Source organism: Schistocerca nitens, unplaced genomic scaffold, assembly GCF_023898315.1.
Source record: "Schistocerca nitens isolate TAMUIC-IGC-003100 unplaced genomic scaffold, iqSchNite1.1 HiC_scaffold_466, whole genome shotgun sequence".
Lineage (NCBI taxonomy): Eukaryota > Metazoa > Arthropoda > Insecta > Orthoptera > Acrididae > Schistocerca > Schistocerca nitens.
The window spans coordinates 2438125-2458285 of record NW_026045999.1 but is presented as its reverse complement, the minus strand read 5'-3'; the positions used below and the strand labels follow the sequence as shown (position 1 = coordinate 2458285).

The window sequence follows — 20161 nt, the reverse complement described above, 5'->3', positions numbered from 1 at the left end:
TGCAATTACCACTCCCTGCCCTCTACATTTCCTTGTACTATAATTGGTTGAGCATTCTGTAGAAATTGTCAGTTCTTCCATGGCAATTTGTAGTTGTTCCTTAGCAAGTGTCAGTTGTTTCTGAGAAACTTTCAAGCAGTGTATCTCAATAAAGGACTGAAGTGGATATATTTACATATATTCTGTAACTGTGATGTGTTTTGTGTGCATTGATGTATTTGTTTACATGTGTAATAAGGCTTGTTTCACCCAAGGTTTCCACAGTATATAACTTAGCCCATATGATATTCCAAGAATTTTTTGATGGTAGAGAAGTCTGACAAAGGCTAGCATCACACTTTGAAAACATTTTTGAAATGTCTGTAGCATAATAGTGTAAGTTATTGTTCTGACTGAAAACAAATTTGCTCGAAGGAAGGCGTTTTATAAAATAAATGATTTAGTTTTTGACAGTTGCAGTACGTGTTACTCCATTAATTGGTTATGTTACTTTCTGGAATTTTTATGTTCAGTGTGCTTTCCCATTAAATAATATGTTTACAGACAGATGGGCCTATAATATCTTATGAACAGATACTTGTCTTAGATTATAAACATGAATCCTTAGTATGCAAAGTAAAAAGTGCAAACTACTCTAACAAACAATCTTGGTATGCTTTTATACATGAGTGGTCATTTTGCGAAGTTTGGATCCATGTAATGAGCAGGTGGTTAACCAGTTCATTACGACGTTAGTTTAGCTGGGCTCTGTCTCAAGTATTAGTTTCACAAACTCACAATCATCCAGTAACTTCGTCGTATATTCTACTGGCTGGATGGGTCGTGTCGTGATGTAGCTGATCCCTGGGTCGGAGTTTACATATTTGATCCATGTAGCATACAGTTTATTTCACTTGCTTCGAATAAAAATTTAAAATACTGTTTATACAGAAGCAAACTTTTAAGGGGATACGGAATCACCTATCCCCGCAATGTTAATATATGCCTACTATAGGGAACATTTTCTCACAAACTACTGGAGACAGAGAGGTAAAAATTTTACTGTATGTGCATTCATATGTTACAACAATACTGAAACAACAGTTTATTGTCAAAGTATTTTCTTACAGAGATATTGTACATTTATTTTTAAGTAAATTTTTTCCATCGCTTTTTACTAGACTATCACCCCTAAGTCTTTTGTAAATCAAGTAATTAAAAAATCGTTGTTTCAGTATGTAATAGGGACCTATGTCACTACGTCATAAAAATTTCAGACTTCTAGGTTGACCAGTACCTGAGATAATGTTCCTAGATGAAGTAAAAAGTAAACTTACGGGAAACGGAGAAAGAAGATTAAAACATTCCTGATCCGTAGCTAATACCCCCTTCACAGTCTTCATAATCATCTTCAAGTCTTCTTTTGGCACCCCTCTGCACCTGTCTTGCTTTTTTCACTAATGTCTTGATTATATTATCAGCATGCCTTAGTCTGTGCTGATCTAAAAAGAACATAGCACGTACCGTACGGGAACCAACACACATACCCAACTTTTGAAGGACCTGGCATTTAGTTATATTTCCAAGATTGAAGGTTGCCACAGCATCATACACACCAAAATGTAGTGTATTAATTCCGACAAACACTGTTTTTGGGAGACGATGCCATATCACACTATTCAAGCACTCGTTGGGGTTCTGCGTTTTTCCGTGAAGACATTTCATCAGAAGACTTCTGTCAGCCAGATCTCTGAAAATGGGCTTTATTTCTGCCATGATGGCTGATGGTAGACTGTGGTGGTGAATGTATTTCTCTCCTGTTGTTAGTCCCCTATTGTATTTACACCAGCTGTTTTCACCTTTGGGGCACAAACCATGTTGTGGATGCTCATCCGTGGATGCGGTGTGGAAATATAAAGCCCATATAGCTCTCCTCATTTCTTCAAGATTGCCTGTATTTTGCCTGATTGCAAGGCCATAGCAGTTCTGAATGTGGTCTATTATGGAATCAGTCAATCTTCCTCTGCCATCCAAGGTTTTCCCATCATCTAGTTTTTTCCCTTTCATAACTGATTTTAACCTTCTCAGCCTGGCACCCATTCTCTTCTGCACATGTCCTATACATTCAAGTTTGCTTATATTTACACTGTTCCCATATGGTTTGCTTTCCAAAACTTCTTTGAATGCTTTAGAGTCACCATCTCCCAGATATTTGACATAGCGAACATTATACCACTGTGAAGAGCGATGAAAAATTTTCTTCACCCCAGCAACCTCCATGCCACCACTACTACCATAATAATTAGCAATACAGTCATCACTGTGTTCATTTTTCAGCCTGCCTGTGCACCTACAGTATTTAGACATTATTGCAACATCAATAACCTTGCCAGTATCAACACTAGTTGCTGTTACAACACCATTGTTGGAGGTGTGGCCCCTTTTCTGCCACGTGCCATCAAACGCCACTGTGAGGTCACGACTGCCGTCATTTTCTTCCACTGCTTCTTCCACAGCAACCTGCATTGACTTCTGTGCTACATCTTCAACTGCAGATCCTAGTACATAATTGTAAGCTTCAAACTTTGAAGGTGCACTTGGAAGATTTAGAACACCACATAGCATATCACCAGCTGCTTTGCCCTTACCAATTGCTCGCAATCCATAAACTAACCTAATATTTACACTATAAAGTTCAGTTTTCTTGTATCCATTATTTACAGTTACTGAAACCGAACTTGGAAACTTACAGCTGTATTTACAAACACTGCATATTAAATTAAACTGGGCAGCCAGGCCAACATGGGATTCTACTTTCAGAGAAACGTTTCCATGACATTTTTTGCAGCACAAACTGTTTTCAAGAGCTTCACACAATATATTCGTATCAATGAGTTCAAAAACTTCATTCCCTCTATCAAGTAAATTATATTTCTCTTCCAAATCTCTTAGTTTTTTATGAGAAGCACTGTTTTCATTTGGTGTAAGTTCGTTCGGCAAATCAGTAATAAGTGGATTCACATTTTCCAACAGTGATGATGATGAACTGCTTTGCTTTGCTAATGAATCATTATTTCTTTTCTTTTGCCAGTTCACACGCTTTTTAAATACTTTTGCTTTAGCTCTAGGCATTTTCACTGCGAAAAATGAAGCACTAAATACGAAATAACTCAACAACAACTACTTTCTTATATCACACTGTTTACAAAACAGTCCCGCCACAAAGTCAAAGAGTAACTTGAGGAAACCAGAGAGAAACATTTTCGGGCAACTAGTGTATAAATAGTCGCTGGAAACCGGGATATTTGAATTCATGTCACTTTAAAGGTACTGCCAAAAAGTTCATGGTCAGCCACGAGAGACGTGTATAACTAAAGCGCAATACCCGATCTCACAAATATATAAAAATAAAATAGTTATAATTGTAGTAGAGCTATGTATGATACGTCATTTTAAAGAGGAAACATGGCAGAATATAATACGCCAATAAAAAAAAATTCGATTTTTTAACCCAAAATCCGATTCCGTATCCCCTTAAGAGAACCTTCTTTTAACTCTCTTCTCCTGAACTTGTGGGTCACACATATCTGCAAAAAAATGGTTCAAATGGCTCTGAGCACTATGGGATTTAACATCTATGTTGTCAGTCCCCTAGAACTTAGAACTACTTAAACCTAACTAACCTAAGGACATCACACAACACCCAGTCATCACGAGGTAGAGAAAATCCCTGACCCTGCCGGGAATCGAACCCGGACACATATCTGCAACTGATTGTTGAATTTTTCTGTATTGCATGGCTAAGTATGCTGAAGGTGTATTAAACCACATGAAGACTGGTCCTATATCGTTTGGTACAGAAGTACTTGTATGTATTTGTTACAGTAACTGCAGAAATATCATGTATATCAAGTGTTAGGAGTAAAATCCTCTCTGGCCATAATTGCTAAATATTGTTAGCTGAACATTATCCCTTATTTGTTAGACACATTATCTTTCTCTGTCTGACATCATGCCCGCCCTCTTTTTTTTTACTTCTGGAAAAGCAACTTTTGTTCAGTTTGCTTCACTCTGGTCATTGTGCTGCCTCTCTATAGTATTCTAACTATGTGTGAAACCTACTACCTTACTACATTCACTTTTCATAAATCGTACAGTGAGTCTGGTAATTTATTTCCTGCAGTTCATAAATGAAAAAAATGTTCACAGAAAGTACTGTTATTATACAAAATAACCTTTCAAAATAAAACACTAATACAATGTTTCTAGGTGACATGTTGATGTATTGGAAAAACTCTTTTTTTAGAAGTGGAAAGTAAACAAGAATGAAAATGGTACAGTACTAAAAATAGTGTGGTTTTGTAACGCAAGGAGGCCACACATAAAAAATGATTTTCCTTTTTTGTACAGCAGAAGATTTATATGGACATCAACAGCTGAAATAGGAGCTATGATGACTACTGATGCTTTCCTCTGACACAAAATATAGTCCTTCTTGTCGTCATTTTTCTTATCTTACACTTCATGGATTAGGCACTGAGCCTACTTACATCTTCACAAATTGTCTGTCCATCTTTTCTTAAGTCTTCTAACGTCCATTTGCCCTGCCAGTTTGTATTTATCATCCTACTATTATATAATCATAATATAATTATAAGACCCTTAATACAGCCATGAGAATCTTTTTTGTGTGTACTGAGTAGAAAAATGCAAATAACGAGCGCCCTACTTCTAAAAAAAAAAAAAAATCATCATAAATCTTATCCTCCAGTTTTTCTGTATTTATATATAAGAATTATATATAAGAATTTTTACAAAACAATCTTAGTCTAAAGAATATGGGCAAGTTACACTTACATTAGCGACTGCATAACTTAAATGTTAAAAGTAATGTTTGGGCTCTGACTGGAGCCTCATGACATGAACACAGTGTGACTGTTAAAATTATTATAGTAGAAGAGAAAGTCATTTTAGCTTTTAACCACTCATGGACGTGAACACTGTTTATGTCAGTACAGCTGACGATTTGCCCTAATTATTATCCTAAAAAAATTAACTAGATGGTGTTGTAGGTCCTTTTCTATGTATTCAAACTTCAATATAACACAGTTTTTTGTTCGCTGAATGACTTGGCGGAGACCTTGGTTGTACAAGTCTGCATTTTGGCTGTTCAGGAACCATTTCACTTTGAAAATCAGTTCATCATCATTTTGGAAATGCCTCCACACAACTATTTCTTCATATAACAAAAAAGTAAAAAGTCAGTGGGCACCATCAGGAGAATACAGGGACTGAGACAAAATCTGATGGTCCAAAGAAGCAAAATGTGTGAAATATACAGAATCTGCTGGGCCATTGCCGTGGAGCATAAACCCATTGTTGAACAATTTCCCATGACACACTGTCTTGACAGCCTTCCGTAGCCTTGTTAGTACATTTAGTTCATTCAGTATTGATTGGCACTCCTCATATAACGCCTGCAAAGTAGCAGTTTGAAATGTGTGTCGATTTATGCATGAAGACAGGCTTAGTACTGTCTAGCACCATCATATGGTGGTATAGTGGTATATTGCAGCAGCATTAAGTATGCTGGTGGACATTGATAAGGCAATATTGCAGCAGACAAGCATGGGCAACAGTAAACAGTGTAGGTTCTTGAAGGGATGAAGTGACTGCTTTAGACATACACAAGAACTCAGTAGCCACATGTGGGGTAACTGCACAAGGTCACAGATCCATGTTTTGTTGGTTGCCAGAGTACAGAGACAGCACAGGCTGTGCTGGAAAACATAAAGCACTATGCATCCAGGCAACCACCAGCCACACCAACCAATGAATGCCCAGTGTCAATGAACTGATAATGGGGCACAGGCGAATCGTGTTTGATGAACTGGAGAAGGCAATGCTCTATTATGGGGAACCCAATACCATCATCCCCCGAGGATTTCAAGCTGTGTGCACAATGGATGCCCCATTTTCTCACCATTGCACAGAAACAGAAATTTGTGGAGGTAAGCCAAAGGTTGGTGCAACAGTACAGTGTAGATACACGGGATTTCTTTATGTGACTGGTCACTGTCAGTGATTTATGGCTCTTCCATGAGACTCCAAAAAGAAAACGCAAATCTATGTAGTGGAATCATACTGGGAGCCCTTGCCCCAGGGAGCCATGACTGGGGCCAGTAATGCAGAAACAAATGGCAGCAATGTTCTGTGATCAGGAAGGGATACTGCTGGCAGTCTTGCTCCCTCCTAATATGACCTTCAGCATTGATCAGGATTGCAGTTTACTGCACGAACTCCAAAAACACTCAACAATGCTACCACAGACAATGTGGCCATGGTGTTCTGCTCCAACATGACAATGTGCAGCCACAATTCAATTGCCAGAACATTGCTACCATGAATGGACTAGGATTTACTGTGATGCCACATCCTCCATGTTCACCGGATCTGATCTCTAGCGACTATACCCTATTGACGCAATGAAAGAATTTATGTGGGGTATGACGTTCACCACCAATAACAAACTTCATGCAGATGTCTGCCGGTGGCGCTGGGATACATCAAATAATGGTCTGCTATGCAAATACACCATCATCATCATCATCATCATTTAAGACTGATTATGCCTTTCAGTGTTCAGTCTGGAGTCCCCGTTATAAAATTCCTCCATGATCCCCTATTCAGTGCTAACATTGGTGCCTCTTCTGATGTTAAGCCTATTACTTCAAAATTATTCTTAACCAAATCCAGGTATCTTCTCCTTGGTCTACCCCGACTCCTCCTACCCTCTACTGCTGAACCCATGAGTCTCTTGGGTAACCTTGCTTCTCCCATGTGTAACATGACCCCACCATCTAAGCCTGTTCGCTCTGACTGCTACATCTATAGAGTTCATTCCCAGTTTGATTTCCTCATTGTGGACACCCTCCTGCCATTGTTCCCATCTACTAGTACCTGCAATCATCCTAGCTACTTTTTATGCAAATACACACATCAAAAAAGTTTTGCATCACCCCAGTTAAGAGAACTCCTGAAGAGAGATGTTGACTGTGGATATGGTATCACACAGTCTCTTTGACTGTTCAGGGAAATCACTAAACCCGCCCAAAGATGTAAACAACCATGGATGAGCAGCGCCTATTAGACTGATGGGGCCCGACAGCCGACCAGTCCCAGTCATTCCACCAGGAAGAAGGTACACAGCTCGTGTTGCCTGTAGTTTCACCGTGCCTAGATGGTCAAACCCACGGGTTTGATCGCATCTGCATTGTTACTTTGTGCCAGGAAGGGCTCTCAACAAGGGAAGTGTCCAGGCATCTCGGAGTGAACCAAAGCAATGTTGTTCAGACATGGAGAAGAGAGGCAGTAACTGTCGATGACATGCCTCACTCAGGCCGCCCGAGGGCTACTACTGCTGTGGATGACGGCTACCTATGGGTTATGGCTCGGAGTAACCATGTTGAATAATGCTTTTCATGCAGCCAGAGGACGTCCTGTTACTACTCAAACTGAGCACAATAGGCTGCACGATGCGCAACTTCACTCCCAACGGCCATGTCAGGGTCCATCTTTACAACTGCGACACCATGCAGCATGGTACAGATGGGCCCGACAACATGTCAAATGACTGCTCAGGATTGGCATCACGTTCTCTTCATTGATGAGTGTCACATACACCTTCAACCGGACAATTGTCGGAGACATGTTTGGAGGCAACCCAGTCAGGCTGAATGCCTAAGACACACTGTGCAGCTAGTACAGCAAGGTGGAGGTTCCCTGCTGTTTTGGGGTGGCATTATGTGGGGCCGACGTACACTGCTGGTGGTCATGGAAGGTACTGTAACAGCTGAACATTACACGAATGCCAACCTCCGACCGATAGTAAAACCATGTGGGCAGTATATTGGCGAGGCACTGATCATCATGGACGACAATTCGCGCCCCCATCGTGAACATATTGTGATTGACTTCCTTCAAGAGCACCTGCACAGGGTTCACTATGTCAGTTTAGGACAAAGATGATGTCACAAGAAAGAGCAGTAGTACGATGCAGTGACTGTCTACCCCTGTGCAGGATTAACCCATGATAATTATATGGGAAAATAACCATCACTTTGTGATCAGCTAACTCATGGCACATGTTCTGTCTACCCCTGTGCAGGATTAACCCATGAGAATTATATGGGAAAATAACCATCACTTTGTGATCAGCTGATTCATGGCACATGTTCTGTGGGCGAGGAGAACCAGAGCATTTCCATTGACTGGGCCAATCGTGAATGACATCGCTCCTATCCCAAAACATTTTGACCCATTCCACCAGTACATACAATGGCAATGTTGCATCACCACATGCCTCATACTGTCCCTGGAAACACCATTGTGCACACAGATCATGTGCCACTTCAGTCTTGATCTACACATGTTTTTCATGTTTCCTAAATATGCTGTTTGGGTACTTGATCTGGCCTTCTGTACTTTCAGTACACGCTAATACTGACTCAAAGCCATTGCTGCTCACTGTACTACCTCAACTGACCTTCTGTCACCAGCCACATACAGGGCACATACCATTGGATGCACATCCTTCATGTTACTTTAGTGTTGCCATTGATTTTTATCCAACACTAGTAACAACTGTGCTTCATTGTCTTACAATTAATGTTGTAACACATAATTCTGAAACAATTATAAGCAACATAACGTTCCTTTTACGCTAAAAGTTTGGTATTCTATAAGTTTTAGCAAACAGTATAAGATCTCCAGAAAGAGATTTTCACTCTGCAGCAGAGTGTACACTGATATGAAACTTCCTGGTAGATTAAAACTGTGTGCTGGACCGAGACTCGAACTAGGGACCTTTGCCTTCCGCGGGCAAGTGCTCTACCAACTGAGCTACCCAAGCATGACTCACGCCCCGTCCTCACAACTTTACTTCTGCCAGTACCTCGTCTCCTACTTTCCAAACTTTACAGAAGCTCTCCTGCGAACCTTGCAGAACTAGCACTCCTGAAAGAAAGGATAGAGCACTTGCCTGCGAAAGGCAAAGGTCCCAAGTTCGAGTCTCGGTCCGGCCCACAGTTTTAATCTGCCAGGAAGTTTCAGTATAAGATCTGTTTCATCAAATGCTTGTCACGTCTCTGAAGAAATTTTGATGTACAAACCATAAGTAATCAATGCTATTTGAAATCCACAATCAAATCTCTGCCTCATGTGGATATAATATTACGTTAATTAAATATTAATAGTTTTGGAGCCTATCTTAACATCAGGTATATAAAGTGATACCAAATTTGCCAGTGACTTTGTCAGAGTTTGGACTCTGAGAAAACACGTTTCTGATAATTTTATTTCACTGTATGCATCACATAAATGATATATAAATTTTATGGTTTAGGGCAACACCTCTCATGCTGTTTATTGATATTTCTTGTGGTCATTTACTTCATGCATGAGTAATGTAGACTATGGAACAAACTTACAAAATTTTAAAAGGCAAAAAAGTATACATGACAAAGTTCTCGCTAAATTCACAAACGTTCATACCGGATTGTCAGAAGCTAAAAGTTTCAGCTATTTCAAAGACAGTTATTTTGCATTCCCTGTAAGTTATACTGGTCTGTAACTTACATGACACTATATGATGATACCACACTTAATATCCAGTATACCACATAAAAATTTTCATAATTTAGTAATAAATATGTAGAGACCACAATTAATAATTATTAACTTCACTTACCTGTCAGTTGAGATAGTATCATTCATCAGTATCTAATCTAGTTAATGATCTCATTATTTATGGATGTACATGTTTATTTTTAAGACATGTATAAAAAATGTGAATAAATTATCGGAAAATTCCATTATGTGAGCATATTTAAATTTTAGTACTACAAGAGCAATTCCACTGTAAGTACAGATGTGATAAGATACTAGTAAATCCTTTCAGTTAAGTTATGTGCATTTTGACATACAATCAGAGCAGTATGCCTCACATGGATGCGAAATGAAACACTGGATAAAGGAAAATATAAGAGCATGAAAAGTTTTTTTTAAATCTATGGACTTGATGCTTTCCACTTTCCACTGCCTTGTGCCTCCATTGCTAACTTTGTCCATTCTCAGATTCCAAGAATTCTGTGCAATCTTTCTTTTGATGAGTTTTCACTGTAGGTAATTTCTTTGTAATTCCAATATTCATACGTCCAGTCAACATGTTTTCCTCATTCTGTCATTTCCATCCCTTATGTTCCTTTTTTTATTCTTAGAACTATTTGTTCACACATCATTCTGTCTGTCCATTTCATTTTGATTCCATTTTTATCCACTCCAAAGTTCAAAACTGTCCAAATAATTTTCCACTTTATCTTCAATTGTCCACGAGTCACTCCCATATAACACTACACCTTTGCATATGTTTGTCTTATCTCTACCTGTTCTTTTGTCAGTCAAAATACGTTTCACTGCTTTAAAATATCTTTTATCCATAAATTATCTGCCTCCTATTTTCTCCAACTAGCTTCCATTTTATGCCACCAAACTTCCATAGCATCTGAAAGCTCTTACTTTTTTCTAAGGTCTTCCTTCCAAACGTTATTTTAACAGTATCTTTAAGTTCACTGATTGTTATTATTTTGGTTTTTCCTACATTATCATTGTTCCATAAATTTCAGAATTTTTACGATATATTCCATTATAAATTATATTTCTTCCCCTGGTTCTCAGAACACTGCTTGTTCATCTGCATATTGAGTTGTTTGTATCATATCTCCTGCTACTTTTATGCCTCTTGGAATATTAAAGCAATCATGTCAACATTAAAATATTTTGTTTTATTGTAACTAATGACTTCATTGTTTAGTTTACATATAAATGTAACACAAATCCCCATCCAACTGAGAACAAAGTGAGTGAGTGTGTGTGTGGGGGGGGAGGGGGGGCGCGTGCGCACTATGTGACTCAATATGTTCTTCCATATGGACTGAGCACTCTGACAGACCATTTAACTATAGTCAGACAATAGATAATGGGCTGTTTTGCCAATACCAGAAATCGCAGAAGAGTACCACATGTAGCAACACACAACTGATTCTTGCTAGGTACAGTATGTGTATGTCATTCTGTTAAGGTAAGTGAAATTAGACTTCAAATTATATTAAATATGATAAGACCCGTTAATAGCTAAAGGTAATGGTTTACTGTTTGTGTAGTTAAGTCAAAGGAAAGGTCCTGGCTAAAACCAAAGGAAGTCATGCAAATAACACAACAAATTTTAAATGTAATAGGAAACTGAATCAGACATTAATTCATTTTCCTAGAGGGTTTATGTATCATCAATATAAGGAAAATATTACCTGATTGTTTTTCATTCACAGTGTGTTATGGAGACAACACTGAAAACAGTGACAGTATTGCAATCAAAGTGAACAGTGACAAAAACTTTATTATGATGGTACCTAAGAACTAAGCAACTGTTTCTTATTTCTTTTAGTGTTACCAAGCGTTATATGCAGAACTCTGCACATGTATTAGCATAAATACCACATTAAATTTCACTTTAAAAGTCATAACAGTTTAATTTGGTGCAACTTTGATTGTTGAAACTATTTTCTAGACCTTTGCAATCATGAAGTATGAGGCAGTTAACATCAGTTTTTCACTGTAAATGCTTTTGAGCAATCTGATTAGATCTCCCAGTTTTTGTAGATCATCTAAATATTGAAATGGTACCTTAAACAAAATACCAGCTCCTCATCAACAGCTATTGTAACCCAGAGAAGCATTACATCTAAAGCCCACTCAATAAAATTGTTAAACATAAGTCAGAAAAAAACTAAGTTTCATGTTTATTCTTTTGTGGAGGTGTATGAAATCTACGTAAAAAAGTATTTCGAGTACATTACACTATGTTATATCTGTGAAAATGTAATTTTCAACAAGTAAGAGACTCAGAAATGATAAAATTAACTATTTGTTAATTAGATAACTTTAAATGAGTGTGGTATTTCTAGGAATAGCAACTGAGGCAAGAAAATAACAAAATACAAGGACCAACTCCTCAATAATTTTCCTTTGGTAATTCTTTTGAAGGTAAAATAGTATTTACAGTTTATGTACTGCAGATGTATTCTGACAGGTCCATGTTAAGTGATGCATTAAAACTCTCACTGCTCTATAACTGAAGAACCACATTCCAAAAATGAGTATGGCTGTTTCATAATAGGCAGGATTACTAATTTGAAATGTGAAATGAGCATACACTCTTTTGAAAACCATTGCATTTACTTTAAGTATTTATATTTACTATTGTGTCTCACCTGAGTACAAACAATTTCTGTCAATATGACTAAATTTAAGTATGAGCCAGTAAAGTAATGTTTTGTAATACTTATTACATGGCTACTTTCCCTTTGTTAATACTCACATATGCAGTTGGCCTTCAATGCTGATAATCAAAGCTAAGCATTTGAATTGTTAATAATAAGTGAGTCAATGATCATTTGTCATTTCAAAATAAGGAAGTACTTACAACAGAGATTTTTCATATAACCTTGTTAATTTATGTTTCCTGCAGAATTCTCGCTCATGATAGTCATGTTTTGCTATGAATAACACACTGGAAATATGTGATACAGACAGTTGCCATATTCAATAAATCTATGCTGCCGGTTTCTGTCTCACACTGCTGCATGATGAAATGTAAGAAAACGTTTGTGGGAAATATGAAATGAGTGTTTTGATGATGGTACAGAGTCACTTCCATTCTTTCTTTAGCTCAAAGTGACTACTTACAATCTGTATAAAAACGAAACTAATACAGTTTATGGAGCTATACAGATATAATTTCATGATTTTTTAATTATTTAATTTTCCGTATATTTCTTATAGGGAAGGCCTTACTCTGCATTGTAATCATAATAATAAGAACTATTCTGATCAATGTTTATAGTTTAAAATGGAAGACAGATGAAGATCAAGCTTCAACTATGGTATTTCAGATTTTTGATACAGATCTGACATAAGGTTAGAAGTTCTACTGAAGTGGTCACAACAAAAAAGCAATAAGTGAAATTTCTTGTTCCTTAATAACGTTTATTAAAGGCAATCATTTTGATACGTAGCATTTTATTTTTAAATAAAGACTTTATTTCAGTGCCTGAGAATTGCCAATTTCATCCCCTTGCGCATTATCAAGCAACAACATTGTTCTGCTTACAGGTTTGCTAGTGACGAGATGATGGAAAAACGAATATGGCAGACAAGCAACAGGTGACTGCGCCCTAATAGCAGTTTTACATGACTATAAGTATGGGCACAAGTGTCCTACGTGTGAAGTCTATATGTACATTGTTAAAAGGTCAACCATAATGTGGGTTTGCTCGTTGAACAGAATATATAAACATATTAAGATACATGAGTGTAAATATTAGAGTGAAGACACACATAAAACGATCAACATCTTAAAATGAAATAACCAGCCTAGATAGCAGTATGTTTTAAAGTGACCAGTTCTAGGACACAGGAAGGTGTGATGACCATGGTTCGAATCTGCCCACAGATTAATGATGAGGGCTAGTGTGCCAATCAGCCTGGATATGGCTTTTAGGTGGTTTCCCACAACCCACTAGGTGAATACAGACTCGTACCTACATCCCACTTCACATCTCAAAAACTTTATGACACTTGCACACAGCATTTACTCTAGATGCAGACACATGGGTACACTGATTCTGTGATGGACAGGAGACAGATGACCTTAGATGTTGAGACTCCATAAACCCCTAATCAGTAGAGTTAAAATAAAATAGGATATGTGTCGACCAATTTAGTATCACAAGTGTATCATCATAGTTATGTTAACTTATTTTTGTGTTATTTATGCTCACAGAGTGACAAAACCTACTTAATGGTTGCACTTTTTTCATTTTACTTACGGTCTTATTATCTGTGATGATTGTGTCCATACATACGATGGTTGTGCATAGCTCTTATTATGAACTCTATCACATATTGCTCTTTCTCCACATATTTAAGCGTCGAATACAATGTGCTGTAAGCATAACAGTTTTTATTCTGGTGTAGGCTGATAGTGCCCAAGGGGGGAGAAACTAGGTAATTTCTGCATAACAAAATATATTGTTCATTTCAAAAATAAAACTGCAGGCTAAGCAGGAAAATGACTTTCTGCAAGAAATTTACAGAGACTGAAAATACAAACATGAAGGACTATTGAACCTTAACACTGCTATGAAGAAATGAATGAATCCTCTCATTACTGAGTCATGTGACTCAGTCCTTGAGGTGTATTTAGTTACTGATTTATAGGAAGTAGAAACAATTTAACATCTTTGATTACAAATTGCCTGCTTGTATGTAAATATTCTGTTTTTAATTATGTTGATCTCTGCATTATGTGTTTGATAGCTGCACACCAAATGCCCTGCGAGAGTTAATTGTTGTCTTTGAGTCAGGAGCCCACTACACCTCATTAAAAGGGAATGGAGTCTGCCCAAGGGATCTGAGTGTTTTGGCCCAGGGTCAGAGCTCATCCTTACTGGAGGCGTTTCGTCGGCGTCGGCGCAGCACATCGTCAGGTGTGAGCGACACAGCATCAGAGTCACTGTCAACATCAGCACGGCGCTGCCTGTGGCTGTCAGACGCGGGATCTGGGTCCACCAGACTGATCCGTGAGCTCACTTGCACAGGTTTCCTGGACAAAAACAGCAACACATCACACTGTGGTCACATGTGTAAAAAATACAAATCTACAAAATTCAGAGCAGAGATGTTTTCTGTGGAACAAGATCCATGTTGGCTACAGGAAAATTTAAACAGATCTTCAGAGAAAAAAGAATCGACTGTATGAATTTTAAGGGCTCAGATGGCAAGCTCATACTAAGCAAAAAAAAAAAAAAATGTCCACGAAATATATATGGTGTTTTGAAAAAGTGTTATGTTCCTACAAGAGGTAATATTGATCAAAACTAAAAGAAAATGTTGCTATAATAATGTCTGGTAAACAGTACCTGTTCACTTGTACGCTATTGTATTTGTAATGAGTAATGTGTAGTACTTGGTGGTGCACATAGCATTCACAAGAGATTGCATAGAAAATTACTAAAATACGCAAATGTGGACAGACGCAAATCTTCATGCAGTCATGGAGGCGAAGGATCAGGATCGCTTCAGTATGAATGTACTAGCGTGAATTGTCAGTGACAGAATCATCAAGCAAAACATTTTACCAAACAGATAAACTTGTGTCGTATATCACGGATTTCTGTGTGATGAATCACCAGCACAATTGGAGAATGTTACCCTTACAGAAAAAGAACGACTTTGGTTTACGTACAACGAGACACCATCACATTTTCTATGGTCTGTGTACTGGTACCACACCGCAATGTTTCACAGGTAATGCATTGGTTGAGGAGGTCCTGTAGTGTGGTCTCGACGTTCACTGGACCTGACTCCAGTGGTATTTCTGGCTAAGGTGACATTTAACCCATAACTAGTGTAGTGAAGTTTTTGTTGCGCTATTGGTATGGTGGGGTCATCATACATCTAGTTTTTATTTCAATACTAGAGAGCAAAAATAAAATAAAGTCTTATAATCAACTTAATCTTAATAGTTATTAATATTTCAAGGCTAAAACAGTTAAAAAGCTGAATAGAAGTTAACAATGAGCTGCTGCAACCCAGATCAAGATCTGAATAATTGTTGCAGCAGTACTCATTCTGTACTTTAGCAAGGTTTGACTCTACGCTTTCACCCAGTATAGGTCACTTATTGCAATCAGTATGGTGGAGTTCAGTCCCCACTGAAAGAAAAATTGGTCTATGGTCACAGTCTTACCTGTCGTAAGCACAACCACTGTGCAGAGCACACAGTCTGAAAGATACAAATCCCTGCAGAACTTCAGTGTTAGAAATACCTAAACTAAACAAAAAAAATTCCTGGGGTCTGCATGAGCTAACCACACCACCCACTCAAAGTAATTGGTGTGCATTGCACTCATAGACAATATTCAGTCATTACAGGAGCGGGTAATGTAGTCTTAATGGAGCCAGGTGGGCTTAAAAGAGTTTGCGATCCACTGGGAACAAGTGCTGAAGAATATGTCGGGATGTGTGGTTAAGCAAACGCAGCAGTACCTACGATGTCTTCTTCTAGGTGTAATGTCACCATCTACTTTTAAGTAAAACTTGTGTGAATTATATGAAAGCGACCACAGAGCACTGTGTTGGCTACCACTGGGCAGTAAGCACAGAGTGGCAACATATGAGTTATAGCAACTGTAGTGATTCGAGAATTTCCACGTAAATTCTGGAACCACACGACCTGCTGCCACCTCGAACACGCGATGTTTTAAAGATAAGGGTGAGAGAGCTTATTTACTGCACAACACATGTCTATGTGTGCAGGATTGACGTTTGTCATGGGAGGACATGCCTTGCTTTTCATTTCACCACAGGCTATCTGGACTTTCTGTACGCTGAGTCAGTCTTTCCGACAATCATTTCTATTCCGGATTCTTCACTTTTCATCCAGCCATTTCGCCTTAGTTTACCTGCACTCTCCGTTTATTTCGTTCGTAAGTTGCTTGTATTTACCTCAACATTTTTGTAACTCCTTCTTTCATCAATCAGTATTCGTTTGTTATCTACGATTTCTTCGCTGTTACCTTTCCTGTATTTATATTTTTCTTTCCAACTTCTGTGATAAATCTTTTTATAGATGTTGATTCCTCTCAAATGAACTGCCTACTAAGGTACTCACTACCACAGTATTCATACCTGCACATAATTTCAAACTTATTTGTTCACTCCTGAACACTTCTTTATCCTACTTCTTTGGCCTTACCTTACTATGAATCAAACCAATATCCCCCACACGGCAGACATCTACTTCGACCACTCCAGAGTTAAAGAAGAAAGCACCAGTTCCAATTGCAAAGATGGCAGGTGCTGATAGATGTGGGTGTTGTTACAGTGACTAATCAGTGTACTTTAAATGAAACACTTCTGGTCGAACAAGGAGAGATCCCCAGGAATGGGGTCGAGATTTTCAAACCATCTGTATGGTTGTGTAGTTTAGGGTCCAAGGTATCTCACCCTGCCGCTATCCATTGTGGTGGGCATTCCTTTGCGAGTAATCGACGAAAGAAAATTAGTAATTTTGATTGATGTGCTAGAGCTTAAAATAGACGGTATTGTCGTGTAGTGGTTATCATATGAGCCTGTTGACTTTGATCATTATTTTTGTTCTATTAATTTGTTTAAACGTAATTTTTTAAATTTCTAAACCTTTGTCACGTGATTTCAATCATGGAATTAACTTTTACATTTTTTCTTCCTATCCTTTTTTTTCATTTTTTCTTCCTATTCTTTTTTTCCATTTGGAATCTTTGCGCATGTGATTTTAATTTTTTTTTATTAATTTTGAGTAGATCATGTTATATTTTCGTCCACGTTATTGCATTCATTACATCAACTCCTCATTTTGCGCATTTATTTATAATCCCTTCTTTCATTTAAATGTTCATCTGCATTATTCTTTCCATAGCACAATAGGAATGTGTATTTTAATTGTCTGTATGAAGATTAACATCCAAAAAAATGTACTTCTTCTGCATAACGAAAAATACGTATTCAACGCTATTGGCCAGCCAATACAAACAGGTTATTTCGCGTTTTGTTTTTTGACCAACAAATCAACATTTTCACAATTATAAATATTGTGACAGATAAATAAAAATAATTGAAATCAAATGCACAAAGAGTCCAAACGAAAACACAAAGACAGGAAGAAAAAATAAGAGCAAATGAAAAAGTTAATACCATGATTAAAGTCACCTGAAAACGATTAGGAATTTAAAAAAGTAATATATTTCTAACAGAATGAAAATAATGATCACAGGCATTTCGATAACCATTTGAAAATAAAATATTTTCAAGCACCTGACGAGATTCGGCATACCAGACTGATACGCTAACCACTACGCTAGAATGTCACTATATGAACATTCGTTAATTTTAAAGCACTAGCACTACACAAAATTACGAAAAATTTTTTTGATTATTCACAAATGCTATCAAATGTACAGTTCGGCTTTATAAGTCGTTTAACAACTGAAAATACTATATTCTCTTTCCTCTCTGAGGTACTGGATGGGCTAAACAAAAGACTTGGAGCGCTAGGCATAAGTTTTAGATTTAACTACGGCGCTTATCGATCACAAAATATTGCTCCAGAAGTTAGACCATTACAGAATATGGAGCGTAGCTCACAACTGGTTCACCTCTTACTTTAACAACAGACAGCAAAAGGTCATTATTCACAGTGTTGAAAATGGCTGTGATGTGGGGCGTGAGTGCGGTACGGTGCCGCAGGGATCAGTGTTGGGGCCACTCATGTTCCTTACCTATATAAATGATATGCCCTCTAGTATTACGGGCAACTCTAAAATATTTCTGTTTGCTGATGACACTAGCTTGGTAGTGAAGGATGTTGTGTGCAACATTGGCTCGGTTTCAGATAGTCCAGTTCATGACCTAAGTTCGTGGCTTGTGGAAAATGAACTAACGCTAAATCACAGTAAGACTCAGTTATACAGTTCCTAACACACAATTCAACAAAACCCGATGTTTTAACTTCACAGAAAGGGCATATGATTAGTGAAACTGAACAGTTCAAATTTCCCGGTGTTCAGATAGATAGTAGACAGTCGTGGAAAGCCCACATTCAGGATCTTGTTCGAAGACTTAATGCTGCCATTTTTACTATTCGAACAGTAGCTGAAGTGAGTGGTCGTTCGACATGAAAATTAGTCTACTTTGGTTACTTTCGTTCGCTTATGTCGTATTGCATTATACACTCCTGGAAATTGAAATAAGAACACCGTGAATTCATTGTCCCAGGAAGGGGAAACTTTATTGACACATTCCTGGGGTCAGATACATCACATGATCACACTGACAGAACCACAGGCACATAGACACAGGCAACAGAGCATGCACAATGTCGGCACTAGTACAGTGTATATCCACCTTTCGCAGCAATGCAGGCTGCTATTCTCCCATGGAGACGCTCGTTGAGATGCTGGATGTAGTCCTGTGGAACGGCTTGCCATGCCATTTCCACCTGGCGCCTCAGTTGGACCAGCGTTCGTGCTGGACGTGCAGACCGCGTGAGACGACGCTTCATCCAGTCCCAAACATGCTCAATGGGGGACAGATCCGGAGATCTTGCTGGCCAGGGTAGTTGACTTACACCTTCTAGAGCACGTTGGGTGGCACGGGATACATGCGGACGTGCATTGTCCTGTTGGAACAGCAAGTTCCCTTGCCGGTCTAGGAATGGTAGAACGATGGGTTCGATGACGGTTTGGATGTACCGTGCACTATTCAGTGTCCCCTCGACGATCACCAGTGGTGTACGGCCAGTGTAGGAGATCGCTCCCCACACCATGATGCCGGGTGTTGGCCCTGTGTGCCTCGGTCGTATGCAGTCCTGATTGTGGCGCTCACCTGCACGGCGCCAAACACGCATACGACAATCATTGGCACCGAGGCAGAAGCGACTCTCATCGCTGAAGACGACACGTCTCCATTCGTCCCTCCATTCACGCCTGTCGCGACACCACTGGAGGCGGGCTGCACGATGTTGGGGCGTGAGCGGAAGACGGCCTAATGGTGTGCGGGACCGTAGCCCAGCTTCATGGAGACGGTTGCGAATGGTCCTCGCCGATACCCCAGGAGCAACAGTGTCCCTAATTTGCTGGGAAGTGGCGGTGCGGTCCCCTACGGCACTGCGTAGGATCCTACGGTCTTGGCGTGCATCCGTGCGTCGATGCGGTCCGGTCCCAGGTCGACGGGCACGTGCACCTTCCGCCGACCACTGGCGACAACATCGATGTACTGTGGAGACCTCACGCCCCACGTGTTGAGCAATTCGGCGGTACGTCCACCCGGCCTCCCGCATGCCCACTATACGCCCTCGCTCAAAGTCCGTCAACTGCACATACGGTTCACGTCCACGCTGTCGCGGCATGCTACCAGTGTTAAAGACTGCGATGGAGCTCCGTATGCCACGGCAAAGTGGCTGACACTGACGGCGGCGGTGCACAAATGCTGCGCAGCTAGCGCCATTCGACGGCCAACACCGCGGGTC

The 20161-nt window shown here is 39.1% G+C and overlaps 1 protein-coding gene across 3 annotated transcripts in view; it reads right to left on the bottom strand.

The window, feature by feature from the left end:
- LOC126232230 (uncharacterized) overlaps positions 1 to 20161 on the bottom strand; it is a 205206-nt gene that overhangs the window by 12935 nt on the left and 172110 nt on the right. For 2 of the 3 annotated variants that reach the window (XM_049942525.1, XM_049942527.1), the window contains one exon: positions 12070 to 14698. In XM_049942525.1, coding sequence (XP_049798482.1) covers positions 14527 to 14698 — 172 coding nt within the window. In that variant the 3' untranslated portion in view covers positions 12070 to 14526. Of the gene's footprint in view, positions 1 to 12069; positions 14699 to 20161 lie in introns of those variants that run through there. The other variant, XM_049942526.1, reaches the window with a different exon arrangement.